At 46.8% G+C, this 27,494-nt stretch overlaps 2 protein-coding genes across 6 annotated transcripts in view; one reads left to right on the top strand and one right to left on the bottom strand.

Moving 5' to 3' along the window:
- The window catches only part of ccnyl1 (cyclin Y-like 1), a 125,535-nt gene extending 124,989 nt beyond the window's left edge, over nucleotides 1-546 (bottom strand). The window contains exon 1 of one of the 4 annotated variants that reach the window (XR_005459075.1): nucleotides 40-546. Coding sequence is in view for 1 of the 4 variants with exons in the window: in XM_038787313.1 (XP_038643241.1) it covers nucleotides 40-232 (193 nt within the window). In the remaining 3 variants the exon portion in view is untranslated. The remainder of the gene's footprint in view (nucleotides 1-39) is intronic. The other 3 variants (XM_038787313.1, XM_038787320.1, XM_038787335.1) reach the window with 3 other exon arrangements.
- On the top strand, nucleotides 1-27,274 carry mettl21a (methyltransferase like 21A). 2 transcript variants are annotated; one of them, XM_038787368.1, is made up of 4 exons: nucleotides 1-121; nucleotides 15,754-15,921; nucleotides 20,230-20,305; nucleotides 26,150-27,274. In XM_038787368.1, exons 2-4 carry the CDS (start codon nucleotides 15,775-15,777, stop codon nucleotides 26,545-26,547), a joined length of 621 nt encoding a protein of 206 aa, XP_038643296.1. In that variant the 5' UTR covers nucleotides 1-121; nucleotides 15,754-15,774; the 3' UTR covers nucleotides 26,548-27,274. The 2 variants fall into 2 exon arrangements, with proteins under 2 accessions (XP_038643296.1, XP_038643288.1); XM_038787360.1 differs by having other exon boundaries at nucleotides 20,230-20,341.
- Nucleotides 27,275-27,494: the final 220 nt, after the last annotated feature.

The following is a 27,494-nucleotide window of genomic DNA, read 5'->3' as shown; positions in this document are numbered from 1 at the left end:
TCTCTCGTCCCCTCAGCCGCGCGGCGTCGCCCCTCTTACCCTCCGGCGCTTCCCTGTCGCTGATGTGCTGCAGGTTGGTTCCGGGGCTGGGCTCGGGTTCCCGGAGCTCCGCCTCCACTCGGTAAGCTTCGATCCTCTCCTGCTGCCGTTGGTCCTGGCCCCGCAGCCCGCCGCGGCCCGATAGCGTAGGGCTCGCCCCGGGGGACACGCAACAAGACAAGGTGTTCCCCATCACGCCTCAGCCGGGAAGAGAAGCAATAAAAACTTTAGCCCTGGCGCCTGGGGCCTAAAAGCGTTTTTTCCTTCAGGAAGGGGAGGGGGGTTCGCGGTCGATGTCGTTGTCGCCGCCCCTCGGGTGAGGGAGGGAATCTTCACTCGTCTCTTCTAGTAAACGGCAGGCTCTCTGACCGGGACGTGGATGCTGTTGAATCCCCGGCTCACCCCTGCGGCCTTAGCTTCATTTGGCCCCGCGGAATTTCTCCGCCATTTTGCGCCGCACCTGGCCTCTGGACTCCGGCATAGCAACCGAGCCCGCCCAACGGAAACCCCGCCCCTGATTGGACGTTGTCAGACCAATCGATCATTACGTTTCATCCCCATTGGTCATTGCACATGTCAATCACTGGTCCTTCGCTCCCATTGGACATTGCCGTGTCAATCATCCGGTTTCATTGTTGGGAATTAAAGGTGCTTTTCCTCCCGCCCCCTTAAAGTCCTCCCACTTTTTTTTATCTTGGCAAAATTTCAAAGTGTCATAGACAGCTGTTCATGACACAGACTTGTGTGCAAAATGCCTTACAGCTTATCCATGATTAAATGGGATGGGAACATTTTGCAATCATGTAATATGTATTGAATTAAACTTGACAATGGTTTATGATTTCCAAATTAACCTTGTACCCTGATTATGCTGAGGCATTGCCATAAATCATTATTTAGGATTCAAATGAAAAATGAAAAATCGCTTATTGTCACGAGTAGGCTTCAATGAAGTTACTGTGAAAAGCCCCTAGTCGCCACATTCCGGCGCCTGTCCGGGGAGGCTGGTACGGGAATCGAACCGTGCTGCTGGTCTGCTTTATAAGCCAGCGATTTAGCCTTGTGAGCTAAACCAGCCCCTGTGAGCTAAACCAGCCCCTGGTTGTCAAATTGTCAAATATAAATAAGTTTCTAACTCCTTCTATACAATTGTCATTGGTTCCAATAGACATTTAAACTTAAAACAGACCATTCAAAAATGAGATCCATTGCCTACCTATTTCCCCCTTTTAATTTTTCAGTCCATTTTCTTTGTTGTTTAAAATAAAAATCCCCATTCTCTTTCAAACCCAATGATTCCTCCCTGAGCAACAATTCCACTGGCCCTCGTACCTCATCCAAGTAACTATTACTCATTTGTGAGCTTTATCAGTGGGGCTGATCAGGGTCATCTCAGCTGAACTTTATCCTCTCCTCACTTGATGCGCACATTGTTGGATAGCAATAAGGGTTATAATTTATTTCTCCTTACCCCAAGGACGGTAATGTTACGTGTAATAGCCCTAGTGTTGCCATGAGCAATGTCAAGTTGCCGTCTTGGATTGCTGCTACCTGTGTGGTGGAGGTGGTCCCAGCCTATCCAGCAGCAGTAAGAAGTCTTATAACACCAGGTTAAAGTCCAACCTGTTTGTTTTAAACACTAGCTTTCGGAGCACTGCTCCTTCCTCAGGTGAATGAAGAGGTATGTTCTCTTCATTCACCTGAGGAAGGAGCAGTGCTCCGAAAGCTTGTGTTTGAAACAAACATAAGAACATAAGAACTAGGAGCAGGAGTAGGCTATCTGGCCCCTCGAGCCTGCTCCGCCATTCAATTAGATCATGGCTGATCTTTTGTGGACTCAGCTCCACTTTCCGGCCCGAACACCATAACCCTTAATCCCTTTATTCTTCAAAAAACTATCTATCTTTACCTTAAAAGCATGTAATGAAGGAGCCTCAACTGCTTCACTGGGCAAGAAATTCCATAGATTCACAACCCTTTGGGTGAAGAAGTTCCTCCTAAACTCAGTCCTAAATCTACTTCCCCTTATTTTGAGGCTATGCCCCCTAGTTCTGCTGTCACCCGCCAGTGGAAACAACCTGCCCGCATCTATCCTATCTATTCCCTTCATAATTTTAAATGTTTCTATAAGATCCCCCCTCATCCTTCTAAATTCCAACGAGTACAGTCCCAGTCTACTCAACCTCTCCTCATAATCCAACCCCTTCAGCTCTGGGATTAACCTAGTGAATCTACTCTGCACACCCTCCAGCGCCAGTACGTCCTTTCTCAAGTAAGGAGACCAAAACTGAACACAATACTCCAGGTGTGGCCGCACTAACACCTTATACAATTGCAACATAACCTCCCTAGTCTTAAACTCCATCCCTCTAGCAATGAAGGACAAAATTCCATTTGCCTTCTTAATCACCTGTTGCACTTGTAAACCAACCTTCTGTGACTCATGCACTAGCACACCCAAGTCTCTCTGAACAGCGGCATGCTTTAATATTTTATCGTTTAAATAATAATCCCGTTTGCTGTTATTCCTACCAAAATGGATAACCTCACATTTGTCAACATTGTATTCCATCTGCCAGACCTGAGCCCATTCACTTAACCTATCCAAATCCCTCTGCAGACTTCCAGTATCCTCTGCACTTTTTGCTTTACCAGTCATCTTAGTGTCATCTGCAAACTTGGACACATTGCCCTTGGTCCCCAACTCCAAATCATCAATGTGAATTGTGAACAATTGTGGGCCCAACACTGATCCCTGAGGGACACCACTAGCTACTGATTGCCAACCAGAGAAACACCCATTTATCCCAACTCTTTGCTTTCTATTAATTAACCAATCCTCTATCCATGCTACTACTTTACCCTTAATGCCATGCATCTTTATCTTATGCAGCAACCTTTTGTGTGGCACCTTGTCAAAGGCTTTCTGGAAATCCAGATATACCACATCCATCGGCTCCCCGTTATCTACTGCACTGGTAATGTCCTCAAAAAATTCCACTAAATTAGTTAGGCATGACCTGCCTTTAACGAACCCATGCTGCGTCTGCCCAATGGGACAATTTCTATCCAGATGCCTCGCTATTTCTTCCTTGATGATAGATTCCAGCATCTTCCCTACTACCGAAGTTAAGCTCACTGGCCTATAATTTCCTGCTTTCTGCCTACCTCCTTTTTTAAACAGTGGCGTCACGTTTGCTAATTTCCAATCCACCGGGACCACCCCAGAGTCTAGTGAATTTCGGTAAATTATCACTAGTGCATCCGCAATTTCCCTAGCCATCTCTTTTAGCACTCTGGGATGCATTCCATCAGGGCCAGGAGACTTGTCTACCTTTAGCCCCATTAGCTTGCCCATCACTCCCTCCTTAGTGATAACAATCCTCTCAAGGTCCTCACCTGTCATAGCCTCATTTCTATCAGTCGCTGGCATGTTATTTGTGTCTTCCACTGTGAAGACCGACCCAAAAAACCTGTTCAGTTCCTCAGCCATTTCCTCATTTCCCATTATTAAAACTCCCTTCTCATCCTCTAAAGGACCAATATTTACCTTAGCCACTCTTTTTTGTCTTATATATTTGTAAAAACTTTTACTGTCTGTTTTTATATTCTGAGCAAGTTTACTCTCATACTCTATCTTACTCTTCTTTATAGCTTTTTTAGTAGCTTTCTGTTGCCCCCTAAAGATTTCCCAGTCCTCTAATCTCCCAGCAATCTTTGCCACTTTATATGCTTTTTCCTTCAATTTGATACTCTCCCTTATTTCCTTAGATATCCACGGTCGATTTTCCCTCTTTCTTCCGTCCTTCCTTTTTGTTGGTATAAACCTTTGCTGAGCACTGTGAAAAATCGCTTGGAAGGTTCTCCACTGTTCCTCAACTGTTCCACCATAAAGTCTTAGCTCCCAGTCTACCTTAGCTAGTTCTTCTCTCATCCCCTTGTAATCTCCTTTGTTTAAACACAAAACACTAGTATTTGATTTTACTTTCTCACCCTCCATCTGTATTTTAAATGCCACCATATTGTGATCGCTCCTTCCGAGAGGATCCCTAACTATGAGATCATGAATCAATCCTGTCTCATTACACAGGACAAGATCTAGGACCGCTTGTTCCCTCGTAGGTTCCATTACATACTGTTCTAGGAAACTATCGCGGATACATTCTATAAACTCCTCCTCACGGTTGCCTTGACCGACCTGGTTAAACCAATCGACATGTAGATTAAAATCCCCCATGATAACTGCTGTACCATTTCTACATGCATCAGTTATTTCTTTGTTTATTGCCTGCCCCACCATCTCGTTACTATTTGGTGGCCGATAGACTACTCCTATCAGTGACTTTTTTGCCTTACTATTCCTGATTTCCACCCAAATGGATTCAACCTTATCCTCCATAGCACCGATGTCATCCCTTACTATTGCCCGGATGTCATCCTTAAATAACAGAGCAACACCACCTCCCTTACCATCCACTCTGTCCTTCCGAATAGTTTGATACCCTCGGATATTTAACTCCCAGTCGTGACCATCCTTTAACCATGTTTCAGTAATGGCCACTAAATCATAGTCATTTACGATGATTTGTGCCACCAACTCATTTACTTTATTCCGAATACTACGAGCATTCAGGTAAAGTACAGTTATGTTGGTTTTTTTACCTCTGTTTTGAATCTAACATCTCCAGTTTTATTCCTTTTGTTATTACTGGGCCTATTCACTGTGCTCCCCTCAGTCACTGTACCTTGTACTGTCGCCCTTATGGATGTCTGACTATGTCTTCTCTGCCTTGCACTTTTCCCCTTACTTCCTTTTGTTTCTGTCCCTGTTTTACTACCTTCCAACTTCCAGCACTGGTTCCCATCCCCCTGCCACATTAGTTTAAACCCTCCCCAACAGCTCTAGAAAACACCCCCCCTAGGACATCGGTTCCAGTCCTGCCCAAGTGCAGACCGTCCGGTTTGTACTGGGGCAGGACTGGAACCGATGTCCTAGGGGGGGTGTTTTCTAGAGCTGTTGGGGAGGGTTTAAACTAATGTGGCAGGGGGATGGGAACCAATGCTGGAAGTTGGAAGGTAGTAAAACAGGGACAGAAACAAAAGGAAGTAAGGGGAAAAGTGCAAGGCAGAGAAGACATAGTCAGAAATCCATAAGGGCGACAGTACAAGGTACAGTGACTGAGGGGAGCACAGTGAATAGGCCCAGTAACATGTTGGACTTTAACCTGGTGTTGTATGACTTCTTACTGTGCTCACCCCAGTCCAATGCCGGCATCACCACATCATGGTATCCAGCAGCAAGACTGCTTCCTTGAGCAACATGTCTACAGCCCAACAAAGAAAGAAGCATTGCTTTATTTAGCTCTTGGAAATGAAGTTCAACAAAGACCTGACATGAGAGTCGGAGAACAATTGGGAAATAGTAGTTGTGACAATGTTTGAATAGGAAAGGATAATGTGTAGTCAAAGATAAGGAGGACAGTTTTGTAAAAGGCTAAGTTCTGTGCGATAAGAAAGGACCAACATAGAAAATGTAGGAAATGGATAAGTCATGGGGAACATTCAACTTGGAGATGGATTGAGTAAATAAAGTAGATATTTTCCTTTGAGTGTAACAATTAAGTTTAGTGGACAAATGAATTAAAACGAAACAAGCGTAAAGGGAAACACAATTGAACTGGAGCTCACAATACTGAAGAAAGTAAATCAATTTAAAATTGTCAGGAAGACAGTAGGGAGAGATTATTTTGTTTTAATGTCAAAGGTTATTGGAGTATGAAATACTTGTGACAGGAGGATGTTGAGCCGCAGTCCATTCACCTTTAAGGAAAACTTGTTAAATATTTGAACCAGAGGCAGATAGCAAGTTTAATGGGAGAGAGACAGACGGGATTAGTTTTAGATTCCTTCTGAAAAGAGATAGCACAGAGTCAGTTGGCCACATTGCTTTGTTCTATGTAAAGTCCAATCAATATTCCTGTGCTAGTCACCAGATAAATTTGCTGCACTATTGTGGGAGTCTTGTCAATAGGAAAAGCAGGAGCAGCTAGATTTAACAAATCCACTATTCATTAATATGAACCAGCACATGTATTATAGAAGGACTCTGGGCATGTCATATATTCTTTCTGAAATTCAGGATTGGAGACCTGTTTATGTTTATGTTGACAGGATTCTTGAAAAGGAAGCAAAAAACAAATGGAGTTGATTTAACATAGAAAGAAAGGAATTGCATTTATAATGCACCTTTCATATCAGGCTGTCCAAAGTGTTTTAGAGCCAACATAAGACTTTTCAGTTGTTGTAATATGGGAAATACAGTGCCCATTTGTGCATAGCAAGGTCCCCAAGCTGATATTCTGTTTTTGTGACATCAGTTGCAGGTGAAACATCGGCCAGTGCATGAGAAAGAATTCCCCCAATCTAATGCGCTATAGTACCTGAAGATCTTTTACAACTAACTGAAAGCTCAGGTCGAGCTTTAGTTTAATGTCTCATCTGAAAGTAGCATCTTTGACAGAACAGCACTCCCATGGTATTGCACTGTATAGGTGTGCACTCTGGATTTTAGCACTCCAGTTTCGGGACTAGAACTTGAACCCATAACCACCAAACTCAGAGGCAAGAATGGTACCCACTGTTCCATGGCTGACACCAAGGTCCTCTTTCCCAGTCTTGATCTATTGACCCTTGGTAGGTAATACGAGGCAAAAACCCTCCAATGACGGAATCATGCCCCTCCAATTGAACAGCCTACTGATATTCAATGATGCCCACGTGTGAAAAATAACCTTTTTTGTTTATTCTTTCATGGGATACAGTTGCCGCTGGCATGGCCAGCATTTGCAGCCGATCCCTAATTGCCCTTGAACTAAGTGGCTTACGTCATTTCAAGAGTCAACCACATTACCATGGGTCTCGAGTCACATGTAGGCCAGACCGGTAAGGATGACAGATTTACTTCTCTAAAAGGAGGGACATGACTAGATGGGTTCTTACAACAATGGTTTCAGTTACTGAGTCAAGTTTTTCAATTCCAGGTTATTAATTACATTTAAATTCCACCAGCTGCAATGGTGGGATTTGAACCCGTGTCACCAGAGCAGCCTGGGCCTCTGGATTGCCAATCCAGCGACATTACCACTATACAACCATTACCCAATAAGTATTGCAAGGCTGCCATCTTACGGCCAAATCCTCCCCCATCACCCAATGTTTACATGTGTGGCAAGGGTCACTGATCAGGAGCAGGAAGAACAAGCAATCTTTCTTTCCCTCCCTTGGTAATTTGTGGGCCAATTGTGGTGCTCCAAATACTACTTGGATGAGATTTTGGACCTTGAATCTGATATCTTCTGATCTGAATGGATTAGTATCCAGTGGTACTATTTAGCCTGTAATTTAAAGATGCCCACAATCTCCATAGCACTGCCTTCATCTGCACTGTCTGCTGCTTCTGTGCACCCTTTAGTTTCAAATGGATTTTCCTTGCTATATGAAAAAGTGACAGGACAGGGACTGAAAAGCTGATGCATCAGGCCTGCCTCACACCCACCGACGGCTGGAGCAAAGAACAAAGAAAAGTACAGCACAGGAACAGGCCCTTCGGCCCTCCAAGCCCGTGTTGACCATGCTGCCCGTCTAAACTAAAATCTTCTGCACTTCCTGGGTCCATATCCCTCTATTCCCATCCTATTCATGTATTTGTCAAGATGCCCCTTAAATATCACTATTGTCCCTGCTTCCACCACCTCCTCCGGCAGTGAGTTCCAGGCACCCACTACCTTCTGTGTAAAAAACTTGCCTCGTACATCTCCTCTAAACCTTGCCCCTCGCACCTTAAACCTATGCCCCCTAGTAATTGACCCCTCTACCCTGGGGAAAAGCCTCTGACTATCCACTCTGTCTATGCCCCTCATAATTTTGTAGACCTCTATCAGGTCGCCCCTCAACCTCCGTCGTTCCAGTGAGAACAAACCGAGTTATTCAACCACTCCTCATAGCATAAGCATCATGACTGGATTCCTGTACCTCTCCACCCGCAGGAAAAAAAGAGAAAAACTCATGGCCAATAAGGGAAAGAAATGTTCTTGAAATTGCCCAGCTCCCTGCTCAGGCATTCAAAATTAGCTCAGCAGATCGTATGGGCCACATGTTACCTATCGAGCTATTTACCTTCTAATGCTGGCAACTTGGCTCCCTTCCGAGGTCACACCAAGAGTTTTTTAAAAGCGTATTTTCACACACACACTGCTCCCTTTGGGGAATAGTGGGGAAGTGGTGGAAGGATTCCCGAGCTGATTTAGAAGTCCATTGAACCGCGTGATGAACACTCCTTCCGTGGCAAACAAGCCCTGGCGTCGGTCTCGAACCTGGAACTTCTGGTCCAGAGGTAGGGACGCCCACCCACTTTGCCACAAGACCTATGCAGAGAGTTAGCACCCACCACATTAGCCAACAAATACTTGTTTGGTTGTGCACACAATAATGAGATGATTAATTCCTATTACTAAACTGTACCTTTGCATTATCCTCTGTTTACTAACCTGGTTAAACGGTCTTTGTGTACAGGCTTGTCACCTGTCAGATGTTGAGCCCATTATTTGAGGATGCTTTCATTTATTTTGCACATTTAGCTCAATTTTTAGTTAGGTTTTCTGGGATCTCACCATCTACAGCATCTCACCTCAGGAGCGGGATAATGGCAGCAGTAACTTGCACCCACTTCACTAATGACGCAGCAGTGCTACTCTCAGTCAACATGTGTGTTCAAGACCTACTCGAGCACAAAATCTAAGAGAAGCCATTTTTCAGTAACTTCTATTTACATCACACCTCTAAAGTAATAAAGTACCCCAATGCGTTTCAGAGAAGCATCACAAGACGAAGTATGACATCGAGCCACATGGGCACACATTAAATCTTGTGCAATTTTTCAGATCAATTGTTTAAACTGAGGCATCATCTGCCCTCTCAGATGTAAATGATCCTATGGGACTATTTTGGAGAAGGCGAGGGGAGTTCTTCTCCATTATTTATCCCTTAATCAGCATCATAAAAAGATGACCAGGTCATTTAGCATTGCTGCTTGTAGGACCTTACTATGTACAAATTGGCTGCTGCGTTTCCTACATTATATTAACAACAACTTACATTTGTGAAGTGCCTTTAACGTAGTAAAAGGACCCAAAGTTTGTCACAGCAACATTATTAAGCAAAATTTGACACAAACCAAATGAGGCGATATGAGGACAACTGACTAAAAGCTTGACTGAAGCAGTAGTTTTGAAGAAGATCCTGAAGGAAAAGAGGCCCAAATTAGAGACTCAGAGATTTCAGAGGATTGCAGGGCCTGGAGGAGGTTATAGAAAGAGGAAAGCAAAAGGCTGTAAAGGGATTTGAAATTCAAGGTAACGCAGGAATGAGCACTCAAGAACGAGTATCCTGCAGGCACAGTGATGATGGGGGTGAATAGGACTTTGTACAAGGGAGGATATGAATGAGCTCAAGTTTAAAAAGGGCGGTAATTTAATTTAATGAGGAGGAATTTCTTCAGCCAATGATTAATGGGGGATCAGGGGTTATGGGGAGAACGCAGGAGAATGGGAATAAGAAAAATATCAGCCATGATTGAATGGCGGAGCAGACGCGATGGGCCGAGTGGCCTAATTCTGCTCCTATATCTTATGGTCTTATGGTAGTGGAAGGTTGGCCACAAGAGCATTGGAATAGCCGGGTGAGGGTAACAGTACAAACAAAAGTGCATAAAAAGAACCGGGTGAGACCCTATTTTAAAATATTTTAGTGGAATGAAGGACAGGGACATAATAATCTTTATTAGTGTCACAAGAAGGCTTACATTAACACTGCAATGAATTTACTGTGAAAATCCCCTAGTCGCCACACTCTGTAGCCTGTTCGGGTACACTGAGGGAGAATTCAGAACGTCTAGTTCACCTAACACACGTCTTTTGGGACTTGTGTGAAGGAACCGGAGAATCCGGAGGAAGCCCACGCAGACATGGAGAGAACGTGCAGACTCTGCGCAGACAGTGACCCAAGCCAGGAATCGAACCCGGGTCCCTGGTGCACTGAAGCAACAGTGCTAACCACTGTGCTACCATGCCGCCCTCCACTGAATTCAACCTACAAAATATAGACTGCATTCACATTTTCAAATTACATTTTTTCCCTCATGATGCCCCCCACAATATCTTACAATTCTCATAAACATAGCATCAAAAATAAATGAGAAATATCTTAACTGTGTCACAGGAAACCATGGGCGAAATTCTCACAAAGGGAGACAAAGTGCCGACGCTGGAGTGAAAACCCGGAGTATTTCATTCCGGCATCGGAGGCTGCTCCTCGCCCCCTATTCCCCCCCCCTATTCCCCCCCCCCGGGGGGGGCTAGGAGCGGCGGCGCGTCAATCTCGCGCGCTGGGCCTTGACGCTTGCGTCAAAGCAGCGCGGCCTGAATGACGCGGCTGGTGACGCCTAAATGACGTCACCGGCACATGCGCAGGCTGGCCAGCGCCAACCCGCGTATGCGCGGTTGCCGTCTTCCCCTCTGCTGCCCCGCAAGGCATGGAGGATTGACCTTGTGGGACGGCGGAGGGAAAAGAGTGCGTCTTTCAGAGACGCCGGCCCGACAATCGGTGCGATCCCTCCTGAGCACGCCCCTGGTGCTCGATCCTCCCTCCGCCCCCCACAGGCCCCACATGCAGCGGTCGCGCGATGTTCACGCCGGCAGCGACCAGGTGTGGTTGGCGCCAGCGTGAACCGGTCGGATTTGGCAGGCCGCTCGGCCCATCCGGCCCGGAGAATTGCCGCTCCACCAGAGCGGCGATTCTCCAAGCTGCCTGTCGCAAAACGCGACACGCCATTTTGGGGGGGGGGGGGGGTGGGAGAATCACGTGGGGGTGCCTGGGCGGCGTGGCGTGATTCGCCCGGCACTCCCGCGATTCTCCCACCCGGTGTGGGGGTCGGAGAATCGCGCCCCATATTTGGCAGTAAAACACTTTGAGATGCGCGGAGATCTTGAAGGGTGTTATAATGAAAGTCTTTGATATTCCATAAAACACCTGGGGTTCGGGCAGGTCGGGGGTGCCAGTTGATTGGGGAGAAGTAATTCAGCCAATATTTAATTGGAACCAAGAATTTAAAGTAAGGACCAAAAGACCACAGAATGTAAACTATGAAGGAGATATGAAGAGGGAGAATGTCAATGTGAATTAACTGCAAGGCAAAGCCTCACCGCAATGGGCTGGTTGGATTTGTGAAGCTGTAGGGCGGGAGAGAGGGAATGCAGGCAAACTCCCTGTCTCTCTCCCACTGCAACCTTGGCCCCCTTCCTAAGCAACTGCCCCGCCCTCCATGTCCCTCTTTCTTACCCATACACCCAATTCTGGAGCCACATCAAACACCAGGTATGTGATAATGGAACAAGTATATAAACAAATGCGGGGTCCAGAGGAGATGTAAAAAGTTACAGCGGAGTTGCAGAGAGGGAGGGAACCACAGAAAACCTGGCAGAGTGGCAGGTATTGCTGCTGAAAGATAGCTGGAAGATTTCCAGCATCCACATTATTTTGCTTTACTTCTAATGTAATAGGGTTGCCAGCACAGTTAAAGGAACAAATGTGGTAGTGGCAACATGGATGCCAAGTTGGCTGAGTGACAGGAAACAGAGCAATGTTGAACGGCTGTTTTTCAGACTAGAGGGAGGTAGATAGTCGGGTGCCCCAGGGATCTGTGCCAAAATCATTGGTTTTGTTAATCTATATCAATAACCCAGACTTGGATATGCAAGGCACAATTTCAACATTTGAAGGCAACACAAATTCTTGTGAACGATGAGGAGCATAAGGATAGACTGCAAGAGGACATAGGTAGGCTGGTAGTTGAAATTTAATACAGAGATGTTTGAAGTGACACAATATGTAGGAATAATGAGGAGAAGCAGTACAAATCCAAAGGATATAATTTTAAAGGGGTTCAGAAACAGAGGGGATATGTGCACAAAATACTGAAGGTGTCAGGGCAGTTTGCAAAAGTGGTTAATAACGTATAAAGTCTCCCCGTGTCTGTGTGGGTTTCACCCCCACAACCCAAAAATGTGCAGAGTAGGTGGATTGGCCACGCTAAATTGCCCCTTAATTGGAAAAAAATAATTGGGTAATCTAAATTTATAAAAAAAATAAAAAAAAATAACGTATACAGGGCAGCATGGTGGTGCAGTGGTTAGCACTGTGGGCTCACGGCGCCGAGGTCTCAGGTTCGATCTCGGCTCTGTGTTACTGTCCGTATGCAGTTTGCATATTCTCCCCGTGTTTGCGTGGGTTACAACTCCACAACCCAAAGATGCGCAGGGTAGGTGGATTTGCCACACTAAATTGCCCCTTAATTGGAAAAAATGAATTGGGTACTCAAAACTTTTTTTAAAAAAAATAACATATACGAATCCTGGTTTTAATGGACAGAGGGTGCAATTGACCGGAAAAATTTCAAATTCCTGTTTCAGGCTTGTTTGACAGGGCGTTTTTTGATGGCTGCAGTGCTGGGATTGACACCGTTATTTAATGTTGCTTAGCCATTGTTTTTGGCCTTGGGAGTTTTTCCCTGTCGAGGCCACACTTAGAAAGCTTTCCTGCACTGCGGAGCTAAGCTGAGCTCGCCAACAAGACCGGCTCCTCACAGATCAGGGCACCATTTTGAAAGGCTGCCCCGATTTCTATACCCCCACCCTCCACTTTGAGGACCCCTCCCTTCACCCCAACATTTCTGTGGCCCCCTCGAACTTCTCACCCCCAAGTTGGTACTGCCAGGGTGGCAGTGCTAGGGTAACACCCTGCCCTGTCCCCGACCACTCGGGGAGCACTAATGGCCTGCGAGACTTCCTGAGCTACCATCGTGCCTCGTCCACATTTGTGGAAACCAGTGCTAAACGACGCCCGGTTGTGGCCTCGCAGGCAGAGCTGTTGACGCCCGGGCACCAGATGAATGCGGCGTCAGGATATTTGGCTCATTTAAATATAATTGTCTGGATCATGCCAGTGAGGACGTGATCCAGATTGCGCTGGGCGCTGTGAGTCGGGTGAGGTTTTGCACCTGGCACGGAGCCTGATTTGAGGCTCTCCTGTAATTCACCCGTCACATCTGACAGTGGGGAAATCACGCCCTCAGACTACAAAAGTGAGGAACTCATGATAAACCTGTATAAAACACTGGTTTGGCCTCAGCTAGAGTATTGTGTTAAATTGTAGGCCCCCAAACTTTAGGAAAGATTTACAAATGACGCAGTGGTTAGCACTGGGACTGCGGCTCTGAGGACCCGGGTTTGAATCGCGGTCCTGGGTCACTGTCCATGTGGAGTTTGCACATTCTCCCCGCGTCTGCCTGGGTTTCACCCCCACAACCCAAAGATGTGCAGGGTAGCTGGATTGGCCACACTAAATTGCCCCTTAATTGGAAAAATATATAATTGGGTACTCTAAATTTATTTTAAAAAAGGAAAGATTTACAGAATAGAGAGAAGTTGAGGTTGAATTTCCTTGGGTAAGATAAGGCTGAGAGAAGATTTGATAGAGGTTTTCAGTACTATGAAGAGTCTTGACAGAGCAGATAAAGAGAAATTGTCCCCATCGGTGGAAGGCTCAAGAATCAGAGGGCACCAATTTTAGGTGATTGGCAAAAGAGCCAAAGACAGCATGAGGGAAATCCTTTTTATGCAGCGAATGGTTAGGATCTGGAATGCACTGCCTGGGAGTGTGGAGGAAGCAGAGTCAATGTGGCTTTCAAAATAGGTTAGCACCTGAAGTAAAATGGCTACAAAGAAAGGACAGGGGAGTGGGACTAACTGAGTTGCTCTTGCAGCGAGCTGACATGGACCTGAAGGACCAGAAATCATCATTCTTGCTGCAATCAATGATTATGTGATAAATACAATTTGTTGTCTGGCAGCATCTGTGGAGAGAGAAACAGAGCACAGTTTCCCTAAAATGTTCTAAGTTCATTTGTGAGGGGTTTTTCAGGGAGTTTATCGCTGGCTCTTCCAGCCAGTTCCCCACCGCTATTCAATGACACTTAGTCACTCTTTGGGCACTGGGGAGTTTCTCACCGCTTTAGCCCACACTTGGAATTTGTTTTAGCACTGGGGAGCTGAACTCAGAGATCGGGCCGCCATTTTGAAAAGGTGCCCTGATCTCGAAGTGAGCTTGTGGGTCCCCCACACCCCCACCCATGGGCAATGTAACTCCCCACACACATGGATACGGCCCCACGCCCCCCAGGTGAGGACACCCCACTATGGGGCCCCTGAGGATCCCCCCACCAGACCCCCCAAAGCCTCCTTAGAGAACCCCCCTCCCTTTTAGGACCCCCCCCCCCCCCCCCCCCGTCACCCCCCCCCACCTCCTGAAGGCCTCTACGTACCTGCCCTGCACTATTCCATCCTTCATACCCCCCCACCCTCCACTCTCATTTCATAGGCATGGCCCCCCCCTCGGCTCCTGACCCTTGGCAGTGCCACCTGGGCACCCTTGCACTGGCATCCAGGCAGTAGTACTGCCAGCTTGGCAGTGTCATCCGATCACCTTGTCAGTGCCAGGGTGGCAATGCCAAGGTGCCAGCTGGGTGGTGCCAAGGTGCCTGCATTCCCAGGGGAGGGCTAGGGAGCCTCTTTGCACTTACCCTGACCGCCCATGGGTCTCCGATGGCTCAGTAGACCCCCCTGTAGGCAGTTCCGTCTGGTCCCTGGGGAGGCCGGAGAATCGACGGAGGCCAGTGGATCCCGGGCATGTAGGTCATAAGTAGGTTTACGGCCTATTTCCGTGAGTGTCATTTGGTCCTGCCCATTTTGGGCAGAGTTCCGACATCTCACAGGATTTCAGTGGGTCTCGCGAGGCGTGGACCCTCTCAGGGGGTCCGCTGGAGGCCTCTCCCGGGATTCTCTGGCCGCGTTGTGCTCTCGCTTGAGCACAACACGGCAAGAGAATCACACCCTGAGTTGTTGGGTGAGATTCCCTGCTTCCCGCTGCATGTTCCTCAGCAGTATGAGGCGACCCACTGTTGGCCAGCAGCAGGATCTTCTGGTCCTGCTACTGTCAATGAGATTTCCCATTGAATCCCCCCACCAATGCCATCAGGAACCTACGACAAGGGTGCACCATTGGTGGGACTGGAAGAATCTGCTGACATGAACAGCCAGTAGATCTCGCCAATGTCTTACGTCGATGCTCTAACTTGGTCATCAACCTGTTTCTTTCTTCACAGATCCTGCCATCTGAGGCTGATAAATATTTACAGCATTTTTTTGCTTTCATTTCAAATTAATACTCTACTTGCTGGGTTTAATTTGTATTCGTGATGAGCCAAAACTCTGGGATCCCAATTAAGCACTGAATCACTGGACTGCTGCACTGTCGTATTTTGGATGAGACATTAAACTAAGGCCCTGTCTGCCCTCTAAGGTGGCCTAAAAGATCCTATGTCATTATTCAGAAGAAGTGCAGGGGAGTTCTCTTCCATCACTAAAACAGAATAGGTGGTCACAATCACATTGTTGTGTGTAGTGGCTTGCTGTTTGCAAAGTAGCTGCACATTTCCCTGACTGTACTTGAAAAGTATTCCAGTGTGGCTGTGAAACATTTTCAGACATCCTACGGTTGTGAAAGATGCTGTATAAATGCCTGTCTCTCCTTGGTTTTACACAGTGTGTGAGAGTCTGGAACATAATGGCTTTACTGCCGTATGATGGTGCAATGATACCAGGACTCCGGAAGTTCCATGAAGCATCAGCAACTTTTCACTATGCCAAGAGAGATATAGTGATCAGACAGAACTGGAATCAGCTTGGGGTAGCAGCAGTAGTGTGGGATGCAGTAAGTATCAATCAGACTGCCATTTCATGTTCGTGAGTAAAAGCAAAATATTGCGGATCTGGAAATCTGAAATAATAACAAACTGCTGGATAAACTCAGCAGGTCTGGCAGAGTTAACGTTTCAAGTCCATATGACTTCAGGAGACTCAAAACTTTAACTGTTTCTCTCGTTACAGATGCTGCCAGATCTGCTCTGTTTATCAAGTACTTTGCTTTCTGAAGTCAATGACCAGCTCTTTAGTTTTGCTGGCATTGAGGGATAGATTGTTGTCGCTGCACCACTCCACTAGGTTCTCTATCTCCCTCCTGTATTTTGACTCATCGTTATTCGAGATCCGGCCCACTATGGTCGTATCGTCAGTAAACTTGTAGATGGAGTTGGAACCAAATTTTTCCACGCAGTCGTGTGTGTACAGGGAGTAGAGTAGGGGGCTAAGTACACAGCCTTGCAGGGCCCCGGTATTGAGTACTATTGTGGAGGAGGTGTTGTTTATTCTTACTGATTGTAGTCTGTGGGTTAGAAAATCGAGGATCCAGTTGCAGAGTGAGGAGCCAAGTCCTAGGTTTTGGAGTTTTGATTTGAGTTTGGCTGGGATTATGGTGTTGAAGGCAGAGCTGTAGTCAATAAATAGGAGTCTGATGTAGGAGTCCTTGTTGCCGAGATGCTCTTAAGGATGGGTGGTAGGGCCAGCGGGGGGGGGGGGGGGGGGGGGGGGGGGCGAAATTGGACCGGCCGAATCCACAGTTGGGGAGGGTATTGGCGGTGGCGAGGGAGTTAGAAGGGTTTATGGAGCGCATGGGGGGAGTGGACCCATGGAAGTTTGGGAGGCCGAGGGCGAAGGAGTTCTCGTACTTCTCCCGTGTGCATAGGGTTTACTCCCGGATCGACAACTTTGTGACGGACAAGACTCTGCTGGCGGGGGTGGTCGGCTCGGAGTATTTGCCAATTGTGGTCTCAGACCACAAGCTGCATTGGATGCGCTTGCAGGTGGGGAGGGGGGGGGGGGGGGGAGCATTCGCAGTGGAGGTTAAATGTGGGGTTGTTAGCAGATGAGGAGGTGTGTGAGCAGGTGAGGGCTGCCATTCGAGGGTACGTGGAGTTGAATGATTTGGCACATCAAATGAGGAAGCAGGAGGCGGCGAGGCAGATCGGAAAGGTGATGGGTGGGAGGGGAAGAGCGGTACTGGACCTGGTAGGAGTGAATGGGGTCTTCGAGGACTTTTACAAGAAGTTATATGATTTGGAGCCCCCGTGTGGGGAGGGAGGGAATGAGGCATTTTTTAGATAGGTTGGAGTTCCCCAAGGTGGAGGAGGACCTAGTGGAGGGGCTGGGATCATCGATTGGACTGGTGGAGGTGCTGGAGGGTGTGGGGGCGATGCAGGTAAGGAAGACCTTGGGCCCGGATGATAGAATTTTACAAACATTTTTCGGGAGACCTGGGGCCCCTGCTGGTAATAGCATTTAATGAGGTGAAGGAGAAGGAGGACCTCCTCCCCCGGTATTGCAGGCCTCAATTTCCTTAATTTTGAAGAAGGATAAGGACCCGGACCAGTGTGGGTCCTACTGTCTAATTTCACTGCTGAATGTAAACGGCCAGTTGCTGGCAAAGCTCTTGGCCTCGCGGATTGCGAACTGCCTGCCGTGGGTGACCAGACGAGGTTTGTAAAGGGGAGGCATCTGTCGACGAACGTTAGGCGTTTGTTGAACAGTTTCATGATGCCCTCGGAGGGACGGAATGTGGAGATGGCGGTCACTATGGATGTGGAGAAGGCCTTTGATTCGGTAGAATGGGAATATTTGTGGGAGGTACTGGGCAGTTCGTGTTTGGCAGGGGTTTGTGGATTGGGCCAGTTGTTGTATCGGGTGCCGACATCGAGTGTAAGGATGAACTGACTGAGTTTGGGGTATTTCAGGTTGCATTGTGGGACGAAGCAGTGATGTTGCTCTTTGCCTTGGCGATAGAGCCATTGGCAATTGCGTCAAGGGGTTTGAAGGGTATACTTTTGGGGGAGGGGTGGAGCACAGGGTCTCGCTATATGCGGACGATTTATTGCTTTATATATCAGACCCATTGGAAGGTATTGGGGGAGGATCATGGGTATTTTGGAGGAATCTGGCCAATTCTCTGGGTCTGAGTTAAACCTGGGGAAGAGTGAGGTCTTCCCAATCCAAGCGAGGGGGCAGGAGAGAAGGCTGGACGAGCTGCCATTTATGGTAGTGGGGTTGAGTTTCAGGTATCTGAGCAACCACGTAGCACGGGGATGGGAGCAATTACATAAATTAAATCTGGCCCGGTTGGTGGAGCAAATGAGGGGGGATTTTAAGAAGTGAGACGTGCTCCTGTTGGCAGGGCGGTTGCAGTCAGTGAAGATGACGGTTCTACCGAGGTTTTTATCAAGTTCCAGGACTTTCTGATTTTTATTCCAAAGACTTTTTTAGGAAGATTAATGCATTGATATCGGGATTTGTGTGGGGAGGTGAAGAAGGTGCTGCTGGAGCGGAGATGTGGTCAGGAAGTGGGTAGTGGGGGAGGGGTCAATGTGGAGCGGATGGAGGCATCCTCTTGCAAGGGCACAAGCTTAGGGACACTGTTGATGGCGCCTTTGCCGTGCTGTCAGCCAGGAACTGCTTTTCACACTCTTCCAATAATTCCTTTAATCATTCCCCATATAGGGGCAATTGCTCTTAATTATCAGCTTAAAGCATCTACTCTATTGCAACATGATTCCAACATTAAGGGCGACACGGTAGCACAGTGGTTAGCACAGTTGCTTCACAGTTCCAGGATCCCAGGTTCGATTCCCGGTTGGGTCACTGTCTGTGCGGAGTCTGCACGTTATCTCCATGCCTGCGTGGGTTTCCTCCAGGCACTCCGGGTTCTTCCCACAGTCCAAAGATGTGTAGGGTTGGTAGATTGGCCATGCTAAATTGCCCGTAGGTGGGGTTACTGGTTTATGGGGATAAGGTGGAGGTGTTGGTTTAAATGGGCTGCTCTTTCCAGGAGCCGGTGAAGACTCGATGGGCCAAATGGCCTCCTTGTGCACTGTAAATTCTATGATACGCATCTGACTAGCCTTTTTTTCATAGTTTTCAAAGTAATGGAATTGCATATTAGGAATAACCTTGAGGATCATGTGTACAACAGTAATCTAATTAACAGCAGTCAATATGGATCTAAAATGGGTAGATACCGCCTGATCTGCCTCCCCAATTGTTTGAGGCAGTGACCATTCAAGTGGAATGTGGTGGGATGCCTTAATATGGTGTAACCTTGACTTCTGAAAGGCTTTTAATAAAGTTCCACACAAAAGACTATTAATTAATGTCAGTGCTATATAATTCCAGGGAAACCCTGGCAATGGATAAGGGGCTTTCTGGTGGGTGGGACAGCAAAAGGTTCTCAGTAGCAGTGATATGTTGGTTTGGCAGGATGGGGAAAACTCAGTGGGGTGCCTCCGGGCTTGGTCCCAGGAGCAACGCGTGATCTGGATTTAGGAATTCAATGCACACTGGTGACATTTTCAGAAGATACCAAACTAGGAGGGTCAGTGGATTGGGAGGAGACAACTCAGAAGAGTTTGACAAAATATGCAAAATAGGCAGAATAATAGCAGCTAATATTTAGTGCAGAAAAGTGTAAAGGCACTACACAAAGAAGGATGACACGTGTCTTCCATGTATGGTGTTGAAATAGCTAAGGATAACACTGAAAAAAGGCAGAGGTGACTTTAAAAAAAAAATTTAGAGTACTCAATTCATTTTTCCAATTAAGGGGCAATTTAGCGCGACCAATCTGCCTACCCTGCGCATCTTTGGGTTGTGGGGGCAAAACCCACGCAAACACAGGGAGAATGTGCAAACTCCACACGGACAGTGACCCAGAGCTGGGATTGAACCTGGGACCTCAGATCTGTGAGGCTGCAGTGCTACCCACTGCGCCACCATGCTACCTTCGCAAAGGTGTCTTAACAGGTTGAACACAAAACATGCAACTGAATTAGAGCAACAATTGTCAACGGGCAAATAGAAAAGCAAAATACTCTAGGTGCTGGATGCCGAAACAGACAATGCCGGAAATACTCAGAAGATCAGGGAGCATCGGCTCACCACAGATGCTGGCTGACTAGCTGAGTATTTCCAGCCCTGCCTATTTTTAATTGACAAAGGATGTTGAACTGCATCACCAAAACTGTAGGACATAAGTCTGTTGAGGTAACCTTTTGGAAAGGAAAATTGCAAGACTGCATATGACCCAACTACCTAAAAGGCAATTGAAGCTAAGAGAAGCCTTTCTTCTGTGTTTCAGGCCATTGTACTTTGTACATATCTTGAACTAGGAACAGTCAAGCTCCGAGACCGTACTGTGATAGAGCTGGGAGCAGGTACAGGATTAGTCGGAATAGTTGCAGCACTGTTAGGTAGGTGATGGGTTATCAATGTTCATTGCACTGAAACCACATGGCAATTTCACATTATTGAAGCAAGGTATGCTCGAAAGCCTAGCGTGTAGTCTTAGTTCTGCGCCTGACGATTACTCATTCATTTTGGTGTTGGGACAAATTGTGCAAACATATTGGGGGTCGGTTGGGTGGCGGGGAGATGGTTGGATCATCAAAAATTCATGGGCTCTAAGCTGTCTCAATTATATCTCTATTTGAGAAAAAAACGCTGGCCTCTTTAAATTTTGTTTTGTAAAATATTTTATGGAGGCATTTATATTACAAATTTGAACAGAATAAACAACCACACACCAAACAAACAACAACCGGCCAACGTGGCTTACATAAAGAACTCCCCAACCACAATTCCCCATCAACCTTCCTAAACCTTACCCAACTCCCCATGCCTCCCCTTTTTAAACCCCCCCTCCCCACCACTGCCGACAGCTTCATTTTCCCAAAGAAGTCGATAAACGGCAAACTTCGGGCAAACCCTACCATCGATCCCCTCAGGGCGAACTTGATCACCTCAAGGCTGAGAAATCCAACCATATCACTAACTCACACCCCCGACTTCGGGGTTCCGAGTCCCTCCATGGTAACAAGATCCGTCTCTGGCCAACCAGGGAGGCAAAAACCAAGACATCGGCCTCTCTCGCCCCCTGGACTCCTGGTGTTTCCGAAACTCCAAAAATCGCCACTTCAAGGGCAGCATGGTGGTGCAGTGGGTTAGCCGTGCAGCCTGACAGTGCCGAGGTCCCAGGTTCAAAAGGACTAAATTTGGTAATCATTAGGTGCATTCCTAATTGCAAACAGTACGAATGGAATTCCTTTATCCCAATCTTCTGGATAATCGTGACAATAAGCCCTCAACATTGTCTTTAATGTCTGATGCCACCTTTCTAATGCTCCCTGCGATTTTGGATGGTACGCAGTTGATTTAAATTGTTTTATTCCTAAGCTATCCATAACTTCTTTGAATAACCTTGAGGTACAATTTGATCCTTGATCCGATTGTATTTCTGTTGGGTAGTCCATATCTAGTAACGAATTTAAGTAACTCCTCCTGCGACCTTGTTTATTACAATGAAAACATTTGAAACTTTTCATGTCTCTTCCACCCAACTGGATTTCATTTTTAGTCTGAGGTACACTCTCCTTATTATCTACCATCAGATCTACCTTTACCTTTACCACTTGAGTATTTCTCATGTCCCCAGTTTCTATCCCTCACAGGCTGAAACTGATGTCGGAAACCAAGCTTTGATTTATGAACTAATTCATAATCATCTGCCATTTCTGCTGCTAATCTCACAGTTTTAACCCTCTGCTCTTCCACATGAGTTCTCACTACATCAGGAATTTAATTTTTAAACTCCTCCAAAAGTATAATTTCTCTGAGAGCTTCATACATTTGGTCTATTTTCAAAGCCCTTATCCACCAATCAAAATTACTCTGTTTGGTCCTTTCAAACTCCATGTATGTTTGACCAAAGTCTTTCTTTAAATTTCTAAACCTTTGTATGTCGGCTTCAGGCAAAAGTTCATATGCACCTAAGATGGATTTTTTCAACTCCTCATACGACTCAAATACCTCCTCTGATAGTGATGCAAACACTTCACTCGCCCTACCGACCAGCTTTGTTTGAATCTGTAATACCCACATGTCCTGTAGCCATTTCATTTGTTTAGCTACCTTCTCAAATGAAATGAAAAAGGCTTCTACCTCCTTCTCATCAAACCTTGGCAATGCTTGGACATATTTAAATAGATCCCCACCAAGCCTTCGACTATGACGCTCTTTCTCACTATCCTCATCACTATCATCCAACTGTACGTTTCCCTTTATGCCTGCCAATTTTAACTGACTCATTTTCATGGCCATTTTCTGAAGTTCAAACTCTCTCTCTTTATCTTTTCCCCTGATGTGTATCTCCCTTTCTCTTTCTTTTTCCTCTCTCTCTCTCTTTCTTTTTCCTCTCTCTCTCTTTCTTTTTCCTCTCTCTCTCTTTTTCCTTTCTCTCTCTCTCTCGTATTCAAGCTGCTTTAATTCTTTCTCATTTTCCATTTGTTTAATTTGTAACTGAATTTTTGCCATTTTCAATGAGTCATATTGTCCACAACACACTCCCTACTTAAACTAGAATACCACACCCGTAAAGCAACCACAATATGCTGACCCCTCACTGTCTTTAAATTCACGAAGCCAATCCAATAGATAGATTTTTATCCCCCTCAAGTCCCCAATTTGTTATGGACCCGGGTTTAGAGAACCCCAAAGTGTATCATGGAGTTCACCTGACCCACAACTTTTAATAGGTTGTGGTGTGGGGAGCACACAGCCCTCTCTACAGGTGTGGTACAGCAGAAATGGAAAAGTATTTTTTAAAGCAAAACAATGTTTATTCTATGAACTCAAGTTGACCTTTTTAAAACATATAGTGAACATCTTAGCAACCATTAATTCAAATATAACCCCCAAAGAATACAACACTACGCAATCCTTAAGCTGTCCTTTTAACATCCAGACTTTAAAAAAAACTTTAAACAGAAGCACATAGGTTAAAGTCACTACTGAGAGCAGTTATTGGTTTTAAATCACCAAAGGATCGATTTACATTCTTTAGATTACAGAGAGACTCATACACCTTCTGGCTGTGACTGCAGGTATCCAGCTCTGAAAACGAAACTAAAACACACCCTGCAGCAAACAGCCTAAAACTAAAGTAAAAAGCTGACAGACAGCCCAGCTCCACCCACACTCTGACATCACTGATTTCTTTAAGGTACTCTCATTACAGATATTTATATACACCCATTTATTAAAGGTGCTCTCACAGTAAATATTTATATACACACCCATTTATAAACACCAATTTCTTAAAGGTACTCTCACATGACAACCTCCCACAAATAATCCCACTCCACCCGATCGAAGGCCTTCTCGGCGTCCATGGTGACCACCAACTCCACCTCTCGTCCCTTGGGGGTGCATCATTATCACGTTTAGCAACCTCCTGATATTAGCCATCAGATGCCTCCCCTTCACGAATCCCGCCTGGTCCTCCCCTATCACCCCGGCACACAGTTCTCAATTCTCGAGGCCAAGATCTTGGCATCCACATTTAACAGTGAGATTGGCCGATACACTGCTTCAGATCCTTATCCCACTTCAAAATCAAAGAGATCGAGGCCTGCGACAGCGGCGAGGGGAACTCCCCCGCTCCTTCACCTCGTTAAACGCCCTCACCAGCAAAGACCCCAGGACCCCGAGAATGTTTTGTAAAACTCCACTGGATATCCATCCGGGTCCGGGGCTTTGACCGACTGCATCACCTCCAGCCTCTCCACCATTTCTACCAGCCCAATGGGGGCTCCCAGCCTCTCCACCAGTTCCTCTTCCACCCTCGGGAACTTCAACCCCTCCAAGAACCGCCTCATCCCCTCCATCCCGGCCGGAGTTCTGACACATTCAGCCTATTGTAGAAATCCCTAAACACCCCATTCACCCCCACCGGTTACAAAACCCCGTTCTCGCCTCTGTCCTTCACTTTCCAGATCTCCCTCGCTGCCTCCTGTTTCCTCGATTGGTCCGCCAGCATCCTGCTCGCCTTCTCACCATATTCATACACTGTCCTCCTCAGCTGCCCAACTGTGGATAACAACCCGAACTCCATTGGCAGCTTCTGCCACTCCTTCAACAGCCCCATCTCCGGGGCTTCCGAGTACCTCCTGTCCACCTGCAGAATCTCCTCCACTAGCCTTTCCATCTCCATCTCCACCTGCTCTGCCTTCTCCCTTTGCGCCCATTTTGAAATAAACTCCCCTCACACCACTGCCTTCAATGCTTCCCACAATGTGGCCGCCAAAATCCTCCCTGTGTTGTTTAGCTCCTCATATCCCCGGCATGCCAAACTTCACCCCTTCTTAAAGAGGGCCGCCTTCAGTTTGTTGAAGTCCGCTCTTCTCTTAGCCAACTCCGCACCCTGGTCCTGGTATACACGCAACTCCCAGATACAGCACCTTATCTGCCTGACCCACCGCAGGATCGTTCCTTGTCCAAGAACCGATGCAGGGGCACTACATCACCCTCGGCGGCTCATTCCCTTGTGGCTTCCCCATCAGCGCCCTGTGTGCCTGGTCCACTTCAAAAGGCCGTATAAATGCCCCCTCACCCAGCAACTTCTCGAACATTCGAGCAACATACACGGCGGCGTCCGCTCCCTTGCTGTCCTCTGGCAGTCCCACAATCCTCAGATTTTGCCTGAGAAACCAATTCTCCAGGTCCTCTATTTTCTCCTGCAGCTGCCCCTGAGTATCTCATATCACCCCCAACACAGCTGCCATCGAGGTAAGTTGCTCCTCGTGCTCCCCCACCGTCTCCTCCAACCTCTGGATCGCCTGGCTCTGGGCCCCCAGCCTCGTCTCCATGCGGTCGATCCCCGCCTTTATCGGATCCACCCCCCTGGCCAGGTCCTCGAAATTCTCCTTCCTCTGCTGGGTGAACTTCTCGTTAAGGAAGCCCAACAGCTGCTCCGTCGACCACTGAGAGGGTAGGATCAGTCCCTGACCCGCCGCCATCTTCACCTGTGTCGCAGACACAACTCCAGCTACCACCAACTGTTCCTTTCTTTTTTGACCACTTCTGGATCACAAATCCATCCACAGGTGGGACACTCTCCCACCTCCCCTCCTGCACCTTTTTTAAATCAGCAAATCCACCCGTTAGCCAGGGAAAAGGTCCGCAAATTCCACCACAAACAGGAGCCACCAAATGTGCGCCCACTCACACCATGGTTGCCACCGAAAGTCCTCCTAGCCCCTTTAAATTGACTTTGCAGACTATGGGATGGGGCCACGAGATTGAAATTAAATGACTACTGAGCAAATGTCATGTTTCCTACGCGCAGGTTGACAGATTGCTGGGCGATACTAAGAAAGATAGACATACACCATGATCTCAGGACAATCCAAAGTGCTTTACAACGAATGAAATACTTTTTGAAATGCAGACTATTATGTAGGAAATGCGGCAAATAGTTACACACAGCAAGCTCCCAGAAACAGCACTAACCTACCGATCAGGCCATCTATAGAATCCCTACAGTGCAGGAGGCCATTTGGCCCATTGAATCTGCACCAGCCCTCTGAAAGAGCACCGTACCTCTGTCCACTCCCCTGCCTTATCCCTGCAACCCCACCTAACCTGCACATCTTTGAACACTAAGGGGCAATTTAGCATGGCCAATCCACCTAACCTGTACATCTTTGGACTGTGGGAGGAAACCGGAGCATCCGGAGGAAACCCCTGCAGACACAGGGAGAACGTGCAAACTCCAAGGCTGGAATCGAATCTGGGTCTTTGGCCCTATGAGGCAGCAGTACTAACCATTGTGCCCTTTGTTTTAGTGATATTGGGTTTGGATAACTATTGGCCCAGGACACCAAGGAGAGGTGGCATTCTGGCAGTGCAGCACTCGCTCAGTATTGTGCTCAAGTGTCAGCTTCTTCAACACCTTTTCTTTGCCAGTGTTGTCAGTCAACTTCCCTAACTACCCCCTGCCTTCTCGGTTTCATTTCCCTATGTCACTTTCTCACCCCTCCCCACACCTCTGATATTACAATGAGTCACTTTGGAACAGTTTGCTACATCAAAAGTGTTTTATAGCTACAAGCTGATATGTTGGTGCTATTTCTTTACGAACGCTAAAAGGGTTTAATTCCTCATTCATCATCGGAAAATGAACATATATTTTCTTTAACACTATTTTGTTTCTCTTAAAAAAGGTGCTGATGTAACAGTCACTGACAGGGGAGTGGCGTTACAGTTCCTGGAGTCTAATCTCCGAGAAAACATCCCTCCTGACCTCCGGAGCAGGGCGCGGGCCAGGGAGCTGAGCTGGGGGGTGGATCTGCACCAGTTTAAGGCGGGCAGCTACGATGTGGTCCTAGGGGCAGACGTGGTTTACCTGGAGGAGACCTTCCCAGCCCTGCTGGAGACTTTGGAATACCTCAGCTCCGAGCAGACTACAATCCTGCTGTCCTGCCGTATCCGCTACGAGCGAGACCAGAACTTCCTGCAGATGCTCGGGAGTCGCTTTGCGGTGGAAAAAGTCTATTACGACACTGAGAAGGATGTTCATGTTTATAAGGCACAGAAAAGAATGGTGAAGGAAGATCTTTAACTAGAATTTTGAACTATTGTTCAGATCTACTTTGGAAGAGAAGACCATTCTCAGTTTTGAAATTTCTATTGATCTCCTCCCCCCCGACCTCAACAGTTTTTGAGGGAAAGCGTTGTTTTTGGAAAACACCTCTCAAAGGCCTGACTCTAATTTTAGTGTTATGTCCTCTTGTTCTGGACTTGCTCACCAATATTTTCTCTCTATCTACCCGATCAAATCCTTTTTAATGACCCCAATTAGATCATCTTCTTTGCTCAAGGGATAACAAGCCTCATCTATGACACCCTGCTACCCTAATTTAACCCATCTAGTTCTGGTAAATCTGGGCTGCACCCGCTCCAAGGCCCATTAATGCTTCCTGAGGTGCATCTCCGTGAAGTGGACACAGTCATCCAGAAGCAGACTAATCCGAGTTCTCTACAGCTGAAAAGTAATTTCAGCCCTTCTGTATTCCAGCCCTCCTGAGGTAAAGGCCATCATTCCATTACTTTTCTGCATCAGTTTTCTGTATCTGTCCACTAACTTAGAGTGATTTCTGTACTTGGACCCCTACATTTCTCCGCTCTGCCCCATTCCCCGCTCCTTGCTATTTAGAAAAAAATCTGCTCTATCTTTCTTTAGGTCTAAACTGGATGGCATCACACTTCTGAGCTCTAGTCTCAACATTTGTGTCCAAGAAGGTCCACCTGAGCAAGCATAATAAATAAATTGTTTTGTTTAAGATGATGTTTTACCTGTGTGGGTCTATTTTATTTTTGAACTACATTTATTTCCTCTTGTGTGAAGCGTCAACTCAACAGGTAACCCTTTCACTTCTGAGTCAGAAGGTGTGGGTTATCAAGTCGCAAGATGTCTCACTCTGATAAGAGTGCTGTGCAAGACCGAGTTGTTGTAACACATGGACTGACACATGAAGCTTATCCATTCCATGCGATTTTTAAAATAAA

Source organism: Scyliorhinus canicula, chromosome 2 (genome assembly GCF_902713615.1).
Source record: "Scyliorhinus canicula chromosome 2, sScyCan1.1, whole genome shotgun sequence".
Classification (NCBI taxonomy): domain Eukaryota; kingdom Metazoa; phylum Chordata; class Chondrichthyes; order Carcharhiniformes; family Scyliorhinidae; genus Scyliorhinus; species Scyliorhinus canicula.
The sequence above is the reverse complement of the archived record's forward strand: the minus strand, read 5'-3'. Positions and strand labels throughout refer to the sequence as shown.